Below are 15,176 nucleotides of genomic sequence, written 5' to 3' on the forward strand. Positions count from 1 at the left end.
TAAAACTTCTGCAAGAATTGCTGAGTTTCATTAAGAGCAGCTTAAAATCATGAAATAACGACAAAGCAGAGCTGCAGTGTAGTAAAGCTGTGCCTGAATAATACAGGTATAACAAGATCACTACGATCCATGTGAAGATGTTTAGCCAGGCGGTAATTTCCATGCTAGTGACTAAACGACATATATATCTCAACATCACGTATTCTCATTCAGACATTTCCGCTTGATCTCTTATGCTTCGAGCGCAGTGGTTTGCGACGATGTGCAATTTATAAGGTCAACAAATAGCTATTTGCATCAGCAATGATTTGCTCCAGTTTTAGCATTTGCTGATTAACTTGTCAAGCTGACTGCGAGCAGGGTTGAGTGTAGCCTAGCAGGCTATATGTCTTTGTGTTTGAATGTGTGTGCTTTTGGTTTAGAGACTTTGGCAGCTCTTTGGTTAGTGGGGAGAGTGTGAAGTCAGTGACAGATGGCTCACTCGAAAAAAACAGAACCCCCTCTGGTAACCAATCAGGCTCCCTCACATCACGTACAGCTTCCTTGCATTTTCCTGTGCATTCAGCTCCTCAGAGCATCCAAAGCTTTAAGATGAGGAGCTTTGGCCTTATACACTGTATTTCTATAACAGGCGTGTACGCTCTAAATGTGTTCTATAGACACTAGCTGTCCCAGATAACATTGTCCCACAAAGAGAAGCCGACGACAGAAAATCAAATGCACGCAGGTGATGCAAGTCTACGTCTGCCTTTGACCTTGTGGACACAGTAGAATTAACTTGTGGTGCTGTGCCAGTGAAAACATCAGTGCTGCAGGCTTGATGCCTCTGTTACAAAAGATATCTGAGCATCATAAGATCAGATTTGTTTTATGAAGCTGTAGGTACAAACCGGTTATAGAAACACAGACTAAAGATGTGTTCAAGTTGAGTGAGCGTGCCGGAGCATTCATTTTCGATGTCATTAAGATGCTTTTGGTAGATTGATTCAGAGTATGAGGAAGATTTGACTGACTGAATATTCCTCATTTTAAGTGGCAAAGAAAAGAGAGGCAGACTTCAGTTTTGGGCACCAGTTCTTGGACTAAAAGCTCTGCAGGTGCTTCTAAATCTTTGTTGATGTATCATCATCCCCCTGTGTTTGTTTTTGGTTTGTGGCCAATAATGTGACCCATATGCACATGCTCATAAACAAAGGAACTGAATATGTCTTCTTAGCACCACAGTTGCATGATTGCTTTCCCTGTTTTGAACACACGCACCTTGTTAAAAAGCAAGTCTCACATTGGCCATCGGAGGCTCATTATGAGAATATAGAAAAGCTGTCGTATAAAGTGTAGTTCATGCCCATTTCTTCTCTGAGGGCTATCACATGCATCTTAATGTCAAACAGCAGCAGGGTATTGGTTCAGTGTGTCATCATCATCATAGTAATCAGTTCTTAAAAAAGAGGTTTCGCTTGACAGGGGACTTAGTGACTTGACGAATGAGATAAAGGTTATAGAGCCGATAAATTATGGAGCAGCCTCGCAGCATTGGAAAAGCTTGACTTTGTTACATTAATTCTCGGGCTCAGCTTCAACAGGAAATCAAACCGCATTGATCTCGCTCTGTCTACTTCTTCACCCTGCTGTCCTTCCCAAAAGGCTGCACTACATCAAACCCCACATTATGCAGCTGTGAATTGTGACAAATCACCAGAAGATGAATGTGAAAGTCACTCTCTTTACTGTGCCACTTGCAGGTTGGCTGACATTTAGATTATCGGGTTTCTCTGTGGCTGATGCGACGAGTTCATCATGTGAGAGCTTTGAAACTGAGGTTTTGGTTTAGTTGAGTGTTGTGCGTGTGCGATGTGTGGCTGCCATCATGTGGTGGATAGGATGAACTGCATCCCCAGTCCAACGTGGGATGGAGAACATAACAGGATCACTGGAATGCCCTGAAACAAATTCTCTCAGTGAAGTTTATCATATTTATCATGTTTGACACTGAATTTTGACTCGGCTCTGTGGTCATTTTTGACATCATAGTTTGTGGTGTTGTTGAGTAAATATGCTGTTAGGTCCATCAGACTGTGCTGGCTTAGAGCAGTGGAGGAATTAGTCAAATCTTTTACTTAGTTAAAAGTAGCAACACCACAGTGTAAAAATACTCTGTGACAAGTAAGAGTCCTGCATTCAAAATCAGAAGTAAAAGTACAAAAGTATTAGCATTAAAATATACAGAAAATACCAATTGCCCATTTCAGAATATATTAGTATATTATCGAATTCTAGTTGGTGATGCATTAATGTGTGAGCATCACTGATGATGCAGGTGGAGTGAATTTCAGCTACTTTATATACAGCTGTGTAGCTTAATCCATAACAATACATCATCATTTATTTGTTGATTTTGAAATTGTTTTATTTTGTATTAATAATTTCCATCTGCAGAGAAGCGTAAAACAGATCCTCAAGAACAAGTTCATGAAAATTGTACAGTACTTGACTAAATTTGCTTAGTTACATTCCACCACTGCGTAGTTGTGTTGTTGTCTTTGTAATTGTGATTTTGTTGTGCGTTATTTGAAAATGTGTGACTTGGTGCTCCCCATTGGTACTATTGAAAATGACACGGCGGTAGGCCTGCCAGCTGGGAACAGTGAGATATAAAAGGTTAAAAGCAACACATTTCAGTGGGATTGTGTTCTTATTCTACAACAAATGATGCCATTAGAGTCACTTGATCACTGCCATTAACACATTAAATCACCAAGCAGCATTAAACTGTAACCAAATGAGTTCTTTTTTATGTTGCTGTTCTGGTGGTTTTCATGTCCACAGTCTTAGGTTTCATACTGTTCTGCTTTTAGTCTTCATATTCTGAGTGCATGTAGACAGAAAACCCCAAATAGCCCTAATTTAGTGTTATATCAAAAATAATTACTGCCAAATGTTAAAGTAAATCACCTCTTAATAGGCTCTTCTGGATCTTTGGTTTGGTCTTATCTTTATAGAACTGTCAGCTACAACTTACAGAAATGTAAATTAGGGCTGCATCTAATGATTATTCATTATTAATTTTTATGTATCACTTAAGCTTTGTTTTGCACCAGAGTTGATGTACTGAAATGTCTTATTTTGTCCAATCAGGAGTCCAAGACCCAAATAATCCGTTTACAGTAACAGAAAAGCACCCAGTCGTCACATTACAAGAGGCTGAAACCAGCAAACGTTCATTCAAGAAATGGTCATTACAACTGTTCTGTTTTCTTTGGATTGTCTAAGTGAGTGATCCATAAATCAACCAAGCGTTTAAGCTCTCACAGAAATAATGACAGTAATCTTTATTTGCAACGCACTTCTTCTCTCAGGCACATAAAGGGTTAATGTAGTTGGAACAAGACCATTTAATACCTTTGTTTAAAGTCGGTTCTGCGTATAACCTGACACCAAGCTAATGCGAGGTGGCCAGAGTAGAGCGTTGTAATAATATGGGTAAAAATAATGTAGCACATGACACAAGTGACTTCATTTCAAAACATCATCAACAACACTTTTGTGCATAGAAAGACAGCTAACTTTGAAGTGACTAAATCATGGCCGCAGACGCTCAGCTGTATTATTTAGAAAGACAGCTAGCGGTTGGTCAGGCAGGCGGCCTGACTGCGATGACCCTGACAGCTCCGCCCGCTGCAACATAAGGAAACACATGCAAATCAAGAAAATGCACACAACACACAAATACTTCAGGTATCACGGACGACAAAGGAAATGAGATGCTAAAAAGTCCCACTGAAAGAAATTCACAGTGTAGATCCTTTTCCAACACCACTCACGGATAAATGAGTCACAGACCATGGCGACAACAAGCGAGTCCCAGCAGCGTTCATCACTTCGTAGTGTCTTCTGGAAACCGTTCATCTGTGCTACGAGCGGCATCTCTCTTATTTGCTTGTGTTTTCTCTGTTTACATGTGTTTTCTTCAGTTGCAGTGCACTGAGGGCGTCAGTCTAATCCTGTAATAAAACAGATTCATAGGGCGAGAAGAGGAATGGAGCATGTCAAACATGGACAAACGGCAGCGACAGGGGAGCGGGGGGTTCAAGTTTAATCTCCTGGACGCTGATAGATGCACCTGTTACTGTAGCACTGAATCAATCAAACTCTCTCTGTGACAGATTATGAATAACGGTGTTGTAACGCTGTAGTTTAATCACTGTATATGTCAGCAGCTTCACATACTTTATAGCAATTCTGCCACTGAGAAAATGCTGCAGATGTAGAAAACTCAGTGTGAAACCTGGAGCTCCCTTTCTTTGTTTTTCCGCAGTCTGTTTACAGTTAAAGAAAGGTTCAGCTATTAATATTAGAGTCAGCTTTTAAACATGCTGATCTCTCTGTAATGCAGCGTACACACAGAGTGACTAGAAAAACAGAAAGTACTGGTCCTCCATAGATGCTAAAAGACAGGAGGAGCACACTCCTGACTTGAGATCAGCTCCATGTTTGATTGAACACAGTGCGATTTATCAGAGCGTTAAATCAGTTCAGTCAAGCTTCACAGTGATTTACCGTGCATTGATTGCATTGGATTGTACAGATATAGATAATAAACTGGTAATTTGATATATAGCCAGAAGATTGTCTCATTAACTGTATTGGATATTGCACACCGCTGTGCTCATGAGCTTCTTACTGAGTGATTCTGTTTTCCAGAGAAGTTGGTTTTCATTTATGAGCCACAGAAATAAGAGGATAATTTCTAAAACATTATGAGGCTGGGATATTGATCCTGGTTGGGCTGAGGTTAAACTGACAACAAGTGTGGTGGGAAATGGTGGAAAAACAAGCGTTTCATGTTACAGACTTCATTGGCTGTTTACCAGGTTTCTGTGAAGAGAAAACTCAGACGAGTGGGTGCTTTGATGACCAGAGACGCGCCTGATCAGGTCAAAGGTCAGCTGTATGAGGCCAAACTGCTGTGTTCTTTTAAATTTTTACAGTATGTTAATGAATGCTTTTTCAGGAGGCTTGGGTGAATGTTTTTAAAGTCACAGAAGCTTTGGCAGGAGAAAATAAAAGCTTTAAAGTATGAAAGATAGATGCTTGGAGCTAATTTTAAACTCTATAATCCCTCAGATATTTCAAACTCCTCCATATTCAGTACGATTAAATGGAATGAATCGAAACTGGTCCTCAACCTGAATAGTTTCACTCTGTTGTGAAATTATAAGATAATTGGCCTGCTTTACTTTTTTAATATTTATATGTGAGCGCGTCTTTGGAATTTCTCTTTTGTACTTGACAGTTTCAAACCTCTCGAGCTCCTCTGAGGAGGAGTCAAAGAAAGAAGAAAACATTTTTTCTTGGCTTAACCAGCTCACCACTCTGCAGGCTGTAAAGGAGGTCATGAGTGAGGCATCACTTCATTTTAAGGCATCGCAGTCAAACAAGATTGAGAATCACTGGTTCCAGGAAAAAATATCCATGGAAATGATCTATCATGAATGCATCTTGACAGGTTGGCACTGACACCCTGTGGGATAATAAATAATTGATGTCAATCAAGCAAAGTCTGAGTGGGTTTCCCATCATGAAGAGACTTACTTATACAGACCTTTCCATTAACATTCATGAGTAGGCCTTTCAGTGCCCCCATTACTGTGTTTGTTTAATCATATTAATTGTATGTTATATAATTATATTCTGTAAAAGTGATAGCAGAATATTAAGAGTTTTCACCCGGTTTATTAAAGGCAGCTTCTATTGACATCACACAGGTTGATACACTCACAACACAGTTTCAGCGTGATTAACAAGGATTTAAAAGAACAAAACAACACGGATAAAAACACCACCCGTGACTCCACGAGGCTCATAAAAAGCTGCAATGACGCAAAGGTGAAAGCAGCAGGAAGTTACTACCGTGTGTCCTCATTGCACCATCATTAGTGAAAGCAAAGACAAGCAGAAGACAGGCCGGCCTTCAGATGATCAGTACTGCACTGACCACAGTGCATCAAGTCATCATCAAAAATAACACTCACACAAAATGCAATTGAAAAATATTAAACTAGACATATGAATTACGAATAATTACAATAACAAAACATGATTAGTAATAAAAATGTGCTTGAATAATTAAGTAAATAATAAAATGAAACTGATGAATAAAAAAAACTCAAGCAATAAAATGAAAATATGAAAGGTTTTTTTTTTTTTTATATGTCTCACAAAATCTTTATTCTAAAGGTTTAAGGAAATAATGTACGTTTCCTCTTCAGTAAAATTAACCTGAGAATATTGGGCTTCAACAGCAACATGCATGTCTGCTGGCTGTAGACGAAGAAACATCATGTGGTGCAGCCCCACAGGGAACAGACACGTTCACAGCGCTGTAACAGAGCAGGAGGGCAAGCTCAATGTCAAGCTCGTGGGCACGTGTTTGCAGTAGGTAGTGTGGCAGTGCATGCCAATTGGTGTCGACAGTCGACCAGTGATGAAGGAGTATCAGATCAAAAGCTGGACGTTCATCTGTTCTGGGGTCAGATCAACGCAGGAGGAGGATCTGTGGGACTGATCAGCTGAGCTGATGTTTCTAATTATTACTACAGCCACCCGTCAAGCGGAGGCTTTCATGTTGCTGTGGACAGAATAACCCGCGGCTCGTCAGTTACCAGAGCTAACCACCAGAGAGCGCTTTGGTTATGTCTGTGAGCCAGCCAGGCGTCGCTGTGAAGAGTCATTGTGATCAGAGTTTACATCACCGCAGTCAACATGTTGACATAATGACTCAAAAAAAGGAAAAAAGACCTCCAGCACAAACACTTTGATGGTGCCGCACCGTAGATCTGATAATGTATCTACAAAGACGTGTGTGTGTGCATGACTTTGAAGTCATTGATATGCAAATGGCCATGTTTCAGAGAGCCGTAGTGTGTCTTTATATATTTTGGACTTTATTTTTAAAATGAGAGTAGGCAGCAATTCTAAAGGACAGTGGTGACCACGTCTAGACCTTCGCAAGCTCTGGCTAATGTGGGACATTTGATGTGCAAATATCTGAAATTGATGTTGAGGTATTTCTTTCTCTTTGCATTTCTCTGAACATCTCCAGGGCTGGTTGTTCAAACATACATCGCCCGATTTATAGCCGCTCTGTGGAAAGGTTTTTTTGTTTACCTTATTTAAAAAAACATGTAGACCTCAGTCAGCTGACTTGGTCTGTGCTTGGCCTTTCAGATACGCATGATGCAGTTTTACGGTTCAACGCTGCACCTACAGAGGGATACGAGAGAGACGTGGGGAACAAAACAACCATCCGTATTATCAACTCGCAGGTGAGTGAGAGTCTGGCCTTGGAGGATGCATAATAAGGAGTCATGAATAGATGTCGCATTCAGAGGCAGCTGTGTCACTCACAAACACGTGCAGGACAGAGTGGCACATAATGAAAATTGAAGTGATTTATGACTTTCATTATTTTTGCCATGCAGTAAATGTTGTTTTATTGATGGCTGGTTTGCATTTTTTCTGTGCACGTGCAAGACCGTTGATCGTCTGGGAGCAGCAAAAAAAATGATTGTGCCCGGCCAAGAAATAGTCTGATACATGCCACGACTTCAATTTTGTGTGGAGTTGATGAGCTCAAGAGGCAGATGTTGTTACCTTTAGACAGAGCCAAGCTCATGGTTTCCCGGTTCCCAGTCTTTGTGCTGAGCTAAGCTAATGGGCTGCAGGAGATTTTGGCCTTGGTGCTGATGCAGCTTGGTAAAATAGTTGCTAATACATCGTTTGGCTTGATACTCACACTGCGTATTTCCCTCTACAGATTTTGGCCAATCCCAAGCATCGATTCAACACAAGCTCAATCTATAAGAATGTGACTCTGGTGGCTTGGGACCCTGCACCGTACGCTGTCAACTTACAAAAGGTGCGTATCAAATGAGTCTGCAGCTCACACGAACCATACAACCAGCTCCATGAGCTTCCTGTAGCCAGAAGAATGCATTGGAGTTCACGTAAGCATCCAAAAGCTTCGTTTTGTCACCCTCTCTTTTCCCCTTCTTCTTTGTGCTGCATTACAATAATTATTCAGGCGATGGTCTGCTGCCACAATCAATAAGATGCTCGACATCTACAAGCATTCAAGTTAATAACCTAAAAACCACATTTTGCAATTAATTTTGATTTGCATGCTGCCTGTAGCCTTCTCCCTGAATGATTTCAATTATTTTGCCAATTTCTATTATGTTGGACTATTAAAACCGTCCTTGTCTGTTCTTACTGATTTTCTATCAGCGTCTCATTTGTTCACAGCTAAGAGCAGACCACTTGCTCTTCTAAATGAACAGTGACTGGCTTTCAGGCTTTAACCTTTAGTTCTCTGTAGGGGTTGTTATTGCGAAGCCCTCACCTCATTCACCAACATTTTCCAGACGTATTGCACAATGCTGTGCCGCAAGATGGAGATGAACCCCTTATTTGTAATTCAAACCACAAAATGGGTGATCGGTTAGCTTGTTACTGCCCTCATTCAGCACATTATGTAGCTGCGTAATTCTTATCACTCAAACAGATAATTGAAAGCTGGACAAAGCCAACAGTGAGATATGAAGGTTAAGGATTCTTGGAAAGAGAGTAATGGTTATTTTTATACATGACACGATGTGCTTCACTGACATTTGACCTTTTCTGTACAACCCTGTTACCCACACTTAATGTCAGTAATGAGCCTGTGGAGATACCGTGTGCCGTGCCTCGTGGTCAGCTGCTCTCGTGGCTTTGATGCTGTCATATAATCTCATTTAAAATGCTTCACTTCCTGTTGTGTTGTCTGTATTGTCCTGTTGTAACCTTACTGCAACCAAGACACCAGCAACGTGAGGTGCACGCTGACCAAACTTTACTGAAGAACACCCAAATGAAAATGGATGTTGGATCTTGTGTTCCAGTTACAGCTGAAACGATTCATCAAATAGTCTCTGGACAGAAAATTGACGGGAACGTTTTTGATAATCGATGAATTGTTTGAGTCATTTTTCAAGCACAAACAGTCCAAACAGTGAGGATACGCTGCTTTTCTTTATTCTCTATGATAATAATCTGAATGTGTCTGGGCTTTGGACTGCTGGTCAGGTAATAATAAGTCAGTCATTATGAGTCTATGGAAAAACACTATATTTCTGTGCATGTGTGATGGTAGGAAGGTGAAAGTATAGATGCTGTTTGTCTTCCTCGAATCTGTTGTTATCTGACTTTCATATCCATCAGTAAGTGACACACTGATTATATCACTTCTGTAATTTACATTTGAAGGATAGTTTAGTGCTCTTTGTTCATTGGATGAAGTGCCCGCGGTATAAAGGCTGTGTTATATACTCACTCTGTTATGTGATACATCTGATAATGAGGAGACATGAGACCAGAGAGAATTCCACGTGGACGTGGTCACACCGTGTATTTAGTTTCAAACTCAGGACTGAGGATGACAATAACATAACAGTATCTCTGAGGGGACAAACTTAGGCTGTCAATACACAACAGATCTGTCCGCCGTTACTTCTGATGTTCCCTTAACAAAATTAAAATTACTCATTATCGTCTCTGAAATGCCACAAAATACACCCTTTCTTTCTTTATTGTTGGGATTTATTCTTTCTATAATTAACTTTTAGCAAACTGTAGAACTTGTGCCTGTACTGTGGAAAGAGGGTAGACTACCTCGAGTCCTGGACTGAACGCTGGGGATTATTCTGCCCCAGTGTCAAGGCTTAGTGTGTAGACTACAGTCTGTGAGGAGGTTGTCTGTCTCTTCTCGGGGAAGTACGTTGCGTTGGTAAGTCAGTCACTTGGTCTCTTGGTGAGGATTGTATGAGTCCTGGTCCTGGGGTCAGCACCTGAGCAGGTCTGGGCGTTCCTAGAAGATTGCTTCTGAGGCTCTTTTGGTGGTGGAAGCTGCTCCTGGTTGCCCTCTAGCTCTGGAACAAAGGATGGCAGCTGGTTTCTACTACTTTACGCCTTGGGTGTTGTTCCAGGTGAGAACTCTGTCTCCAGCTGTGAAGCTCCTTCGCTTTCGCTCGTCTCTCAGCTTCAGTTCTCTGTTCAGGGCTCACAACCTCTTGTCTTCTGAGGTCGAGTGCAATTGTATTTGAGTAGCCAAGGCAGGGAACACCTCTGTTGAAGCATGAGGTGTGCTTTTGTATGACAACAGGAAAACATTAGCCTGCCTGTTGAGGGAGTGTGTACCAGGAGAGTTTGCTTCATGCTCTGTACAAATCTTTCTGTAAGCCCATTTGTAGCTGGGTGATTCAGCAAAGACTTGATGGGCTCATTATTGTTCTCTTCCAGGAATGTCTTGAACTCTTCAGACACTAGTTGTGAGCCGTTGACACTAACAGGCTGTTGTGGTAGACCTGAAGCTCTTCGATTTTTCTTTCTGAGGACGGGCTTTTTATGTTTGCAGCTTCAGGCTATTTGCTATGGCCATTGACTACGACTAAGAGCACGTCTGTGGAATAATGCCACAACAGGCCAGGCTTCGGTGTCATCTCTCCTCTCCTCTAGTGTTAATTTTGTCAGCAATTTTTAAAATTTCAGTCTTAATCTTAGTCCTCTGTCAAATGTCCTTGTTTGTTTTGATCACATTTTTTCAGTTTCATCTTGTTTTTTTTAGTCAAGTTGGAGTGAACTAAAAGTTTGGGCATTTTAGTCTTAGTCAAAGAAAACCTATTTTAACAGTTTTGATCTATGAAAACCCACATTTTAGTCTCTTATGTCATCAGAATAAGGCAATAATTTATTAGTCATTTTAGTTAGACTTATTTCACATTAGATCTGATGAAAAACCACTTGAATGATTAAGAATGCAGCTTCGAAGAAAGCGTCTGGTCAAGTGGTCTGATGGTATCATTTTAAGGAATACATCCAGATCCATTTTGATGAGAAATTAAATCAAATTCATTTTAATGATGTGAACTCAGCACTACGTGTCACCAAATAGTTAGTAAGGTAGGTGAATATGACGCATTACTGCGAGCATATGGATTTTAGTTTGTTAGCTTGCTAGTTTTATTCTAAAGCTCCTACTGCTGCTCTAAAAAACACTTGTATCCAGCTGAAACATCAGTGTTTCTCATACATACAGTCCTTGCCCCCGCTACAGTTTCACACGCCATCCCCTTGCATATAACCCAGACTTGTGTTTACCAACACATGTTCTCTCTCCCGGTGTCTCTCTATCTCTCTCACACACACACACACACACACACACACACACACACACACACACACACACACACTCAACGAATCCTGCCTGTGCTCATTGTTTGCTGCCAGTATTGTCCTGACATGGCGCAGGCAGCACAGGAGGAGAGCCTGTCAGCATTCCCGTACAGGCCAGCCTTCCTATGCTTGATATCATACTGGGCAGACAATAACAGAGCCCATCCCTGCATACAGCTGCCCACAGCGACGGGATGCCTGGATCAGGACCAGAGATAGAGGTGAGAGGTGGATGCTTTGTCAGTAGCGTGTATTTTGTGCTGAAGAGATACAGATGGAATTTCTTCACTCCAAACACGGCATTGTTTCCTGCTCAGTCCGTGCGTGATTGCTTTGTCCTTTATTCCGTGCCCTCGATGCAAAGGCATTTGGTCTGCCTTCCCCTAATGACATGATGTGTGACACGACTGCACAGACACCACAGGGTGAGGTGTCACATGCCAGCCGAAGTAGTAATCAACGTGTGTGAGGGAGGGCCTCAAGCTGAGAGAGAGCTATCTCACGTTTGTCTGTCCACATCCAGTCTTGTTTTTTTGCAGTAGCTTCAGCTTATTAGCAATATTAGGCATGGACCATGCCTAGTAAAATCTCTGTGAACAGATATCTGCATATGAAGGCAGAATCTGTAGGCAAAGGACAAGATTTTAGTATGGGAAGCGTCATGGTTTCCATTTGTAGTCGGAGTAGTATTGGCAGAGTGTATTGGATGAAATACAGTCCCAGAACCCGTCTGCTACCGTCTGATGATGATTTAGAATCTTGTTAGCTTTGTTATGTTTTAAATATCAATTTGTAAAGATTAGCCAAAATGTCGAGTTGTTGTTGAGTTTGTAAAATTGCTCGGACTGTAAACAATGGACAGCACATAGAAGACGAAGCCTTGGCCCAGATGTCTGTTGTCTTTTATCCAGATCTTCTTCTTGTTTCTGTGAAAGCCACTTTTCTACTTCAATATGCCTGCTCTTACCACAGTTTCTGCGGTCTAAGTCCTTACACCAATGCCTGGTGATGCTGTTTTCCCACAGCAGTAGCATGGCTTGTCAGCTGCTGCCTGTTGCTGCCCTCAAAGGACAGCTGATGCACTCGGGTTGATGCTCTTAGCTGCTGTATTTCTCCATCTGCAGTGATGTACTTCTCTCTAATGCCTCAGTAAGTAGTCAGTTCTGGATTGTCCCCTGAAATGTCAGGTTGAACTAGAATGTACAGTAGGCTCAATGTTTTTACTCCCATAACGCTTACAAATGTTGGCATTATGACATCTCCTGTAATCTTGTTAACAAGCACAAAATACTCAAATCGTAAAAGGTAGAAACTCCTTTTTTCTGTTTTTCCTTACATGGTCCTGCGTTTCCAACCATTGCAGTCATTTTCAAGCAATGTTCATTATTTTCCTCTGATTTCAGGATTTAGTCTTATCCTGACGCTGCACCATCCACCCACCAAGAAGATAATTAAAGTCCGGCCTGCTTGTTTTTATTTGGTGTAGTTAGATGTTACACCAGGTGACATGTTAATCACGTGTTCTGATGAAACCCTTATTTTCCGGACATAAAATGGACGCTGACTGGCTCAATCGTCTGTTCAAGAGTGTCTGTTGAAAGGCTGACCTGGTGGCATGGATGGGCTGTTCTTGGCCGCTGGAGACAAATTCACAAAGGGCCCTTACTTATATAAGCATGCATACCTGTGCCTCTCCCAGTGCACAGGACATGATGTTATGATGACCCCCCCCCAGCAGATCTTCTAGTGTTTTTTTGCACAGTGAAGGTCAAGCAACCACGTGAAGTAACAACAAGAAAAACACATGTTTGAGTGGAGTGGGACTTAAAGGCCAATGGCACCCATTCAGGGCTCTCTGCACTTACTGTTGCCATATACCTTTTGTGGTATTGAGGGGGGCTGACAGCCTGACACTATAAGACAACCACATTGATTTCCTTTTTTCCAACTCCTTTCCTTTTGAAATTGTATAAATCGTGTTTATTGACCAGAGTGAAATGAATGAGAAGTCGAGGCAATTTTTTCATGGCAGGATCGGACCCCCCTGTGGTCTAAACTGAGGTGTTTGTCTCCCCCCCTCTCTTCGTCAGTGGTATGCCAGTCCAGACTACAACCTGTTTGGTCCATACGTGGAGCACCGCAAGCTCCACCCTGGCCAGCCCTTCTACATCCTCCACCCCAGCTATGTGTGGCAACTGTGGGATGTGATTCAGGGCAACACTCAGGAGAATATCCAGCCCAATCCTCCTTCGTCTGGCTTCATAGGTGAGTACAAACACGTACGTGCATACATACAGCCCATATGCATGCAGCGTACGTCTGTTCTCTTGCAGCTGCCTCTGTACTCTTATCTGTCAATTTCCTTGCTTGCTCCTGGAGCAGATATAGACGCACAGACACACGCACTCAGACGTGATGAAATTTTTATCTTCTGCATGCACAGTGACATTATCAGCATGCAGCATGTGTATGCAGTGCACTCCAAAGCAGCACATCTGTGCATGTAAATATATAATTCATGTCTGTCTCCTCCACTGTAATTTTCAGTAGTATAACAAAAAACATCCAATTATGGCAGGAACATTGGCTTACCTCTGAGCGACAGACCGTTATTGTTATGTTTGATCCCGAGTATCTCGTAATATAAACTCATGATACTGAAGAATCAAGAACATTTTTTTTTCATTTCCTTGGAGCAGTGTGAGGTTTGACACCGAAAAGACAGAAACAACATAAAGATTCTGTCTTGTCAAGTTTAGTGTTTCAGATTCTGTTTGCATCTCTTGTTCTGAAATTAAAGAGACTATTTACAATTGAGTCATTATATAACATAGTGATCAGTGTATTAGATGCAACCCAATTCCAAAGAAACTGGGACACTGTGTAAAACATAAATAAAACAGATTGTGATGATTTGCTAATCCTTTTTTGACATGTAGGAAACAGTATGAAGACAATATATTTAATGCTTCACCTCATCAACTTCATTGATTTTTAAACAATGATTTTAAATCCAAAAATAAAACAAATATAACTTTATATCAATCACAATCCTATCAGTCTGTCTGTCTGTCTATAACATTAACAAATACGAGACGATATAAAAAAACATAAATATCAGGTATTTGTAGTCATGTGTATTTTTTATTTTGTGTATGTCTGAATGTCTTGTGTATGTATGTGTATCGTGTGTAAATTCTCTGATGCACATAAAAAAGGCATTAATGCTCGAAGACCACCATTAAAAAAGCCCCATCCATCTTTGACCAAAATGTCTGTACATTTCCTGAGTAGCTGGTCGTAGTTGTTTGGATATTTCAGTGTGACAGACCAACTTCCTTTGAGCTGCGAGTTAGCTTTGCCAAAAACTAAAGTGGACATTTGACTGGAAAAACACAAAAAGTGATTTATCACTGACAACATACCAGAAGGTTATCAGAACGTACTGGTCATCAGTCAGTCTTTAAGCAGAGCCTCAGTAATAAAGCATCTAAACAGAATAAACAGAACAAAATGGAAAAACAATCACTCAGAGACGACACGACACGGTTTAACCACAGAGGAGACGCAGCTCACACTTTGATCTGCGGGAACAGATTCAAACGGTTAATCAGCCCTGCTGTGGCGCTCACTCAGCCAGCCGAGCTCCTCTTACAGTTAACTTTATTCTGATGCACGGGCAGAAATCAGTCACTGATTAGATGGCTTGAATGAAAGGTAGCCGGGTTTAAGATTAAAACAAAAATGCCATTAAATCGTAAGGCTCCACTGCCTGCATCCATATTAATGAAATCAAAAGGTTTGCACCAGTCTTTTGTTGCTCTTCTTATCATGTTACTCATGTCAGGCCATGCGTTTTCTAAATGACACTGATTAACTCTGACGCAGCTGAAGCACAAACACGGCCC

The 15,176-nt window shown here is 41.2% G+C and overlaps 1 protein-coding gene across 1 annotated transcript in view; it reads left to right on the forward strand.

The window, feature by feature from the left end:
* Positions 1 to 15,176, forward strand: part of st6gal2a (ST6 beta-galactosamide alpha-2,6-sialyltranferase 2a) — a 44,656-nt gene that overhangs the window by 21,524 nt on the left and 7,956 nt on the right. Inside the window, exons 4-6 of the mRNA XM_076746667.1 lie at positions 7,228 to 7,325; positions 7,817 to 7,918; positions 13,359 to 13,533. Coding sequence (XP_076602782.1) covers positions 7,228 to 7,325; positions 7,817 to 7,918; positions 13,359 to 13,533 — 375 coding nt within the window. The remainder of the gene's footprint in view (positions 1 to 7,227; positions 7,326 to 7,816; positions 7,919 to 13,358; positions 13,534 to 15,176) is intronic.

Source organism: Chaetodon auriga, chromosome 13, assembly GCF_051107435.1.
Source record: "Chaetodon auriga isolate fChaAug3 chromosome 13, fChaAug3.hap1, whole genome shotgun sequence".
Classification (NCBI taxonomy): Eukaryota; Metazoa; Chordata; class Actinopteri; order Chaetodontiformes; family Chaetodontidae; genus Chaetodon; species Chaetodon auriga.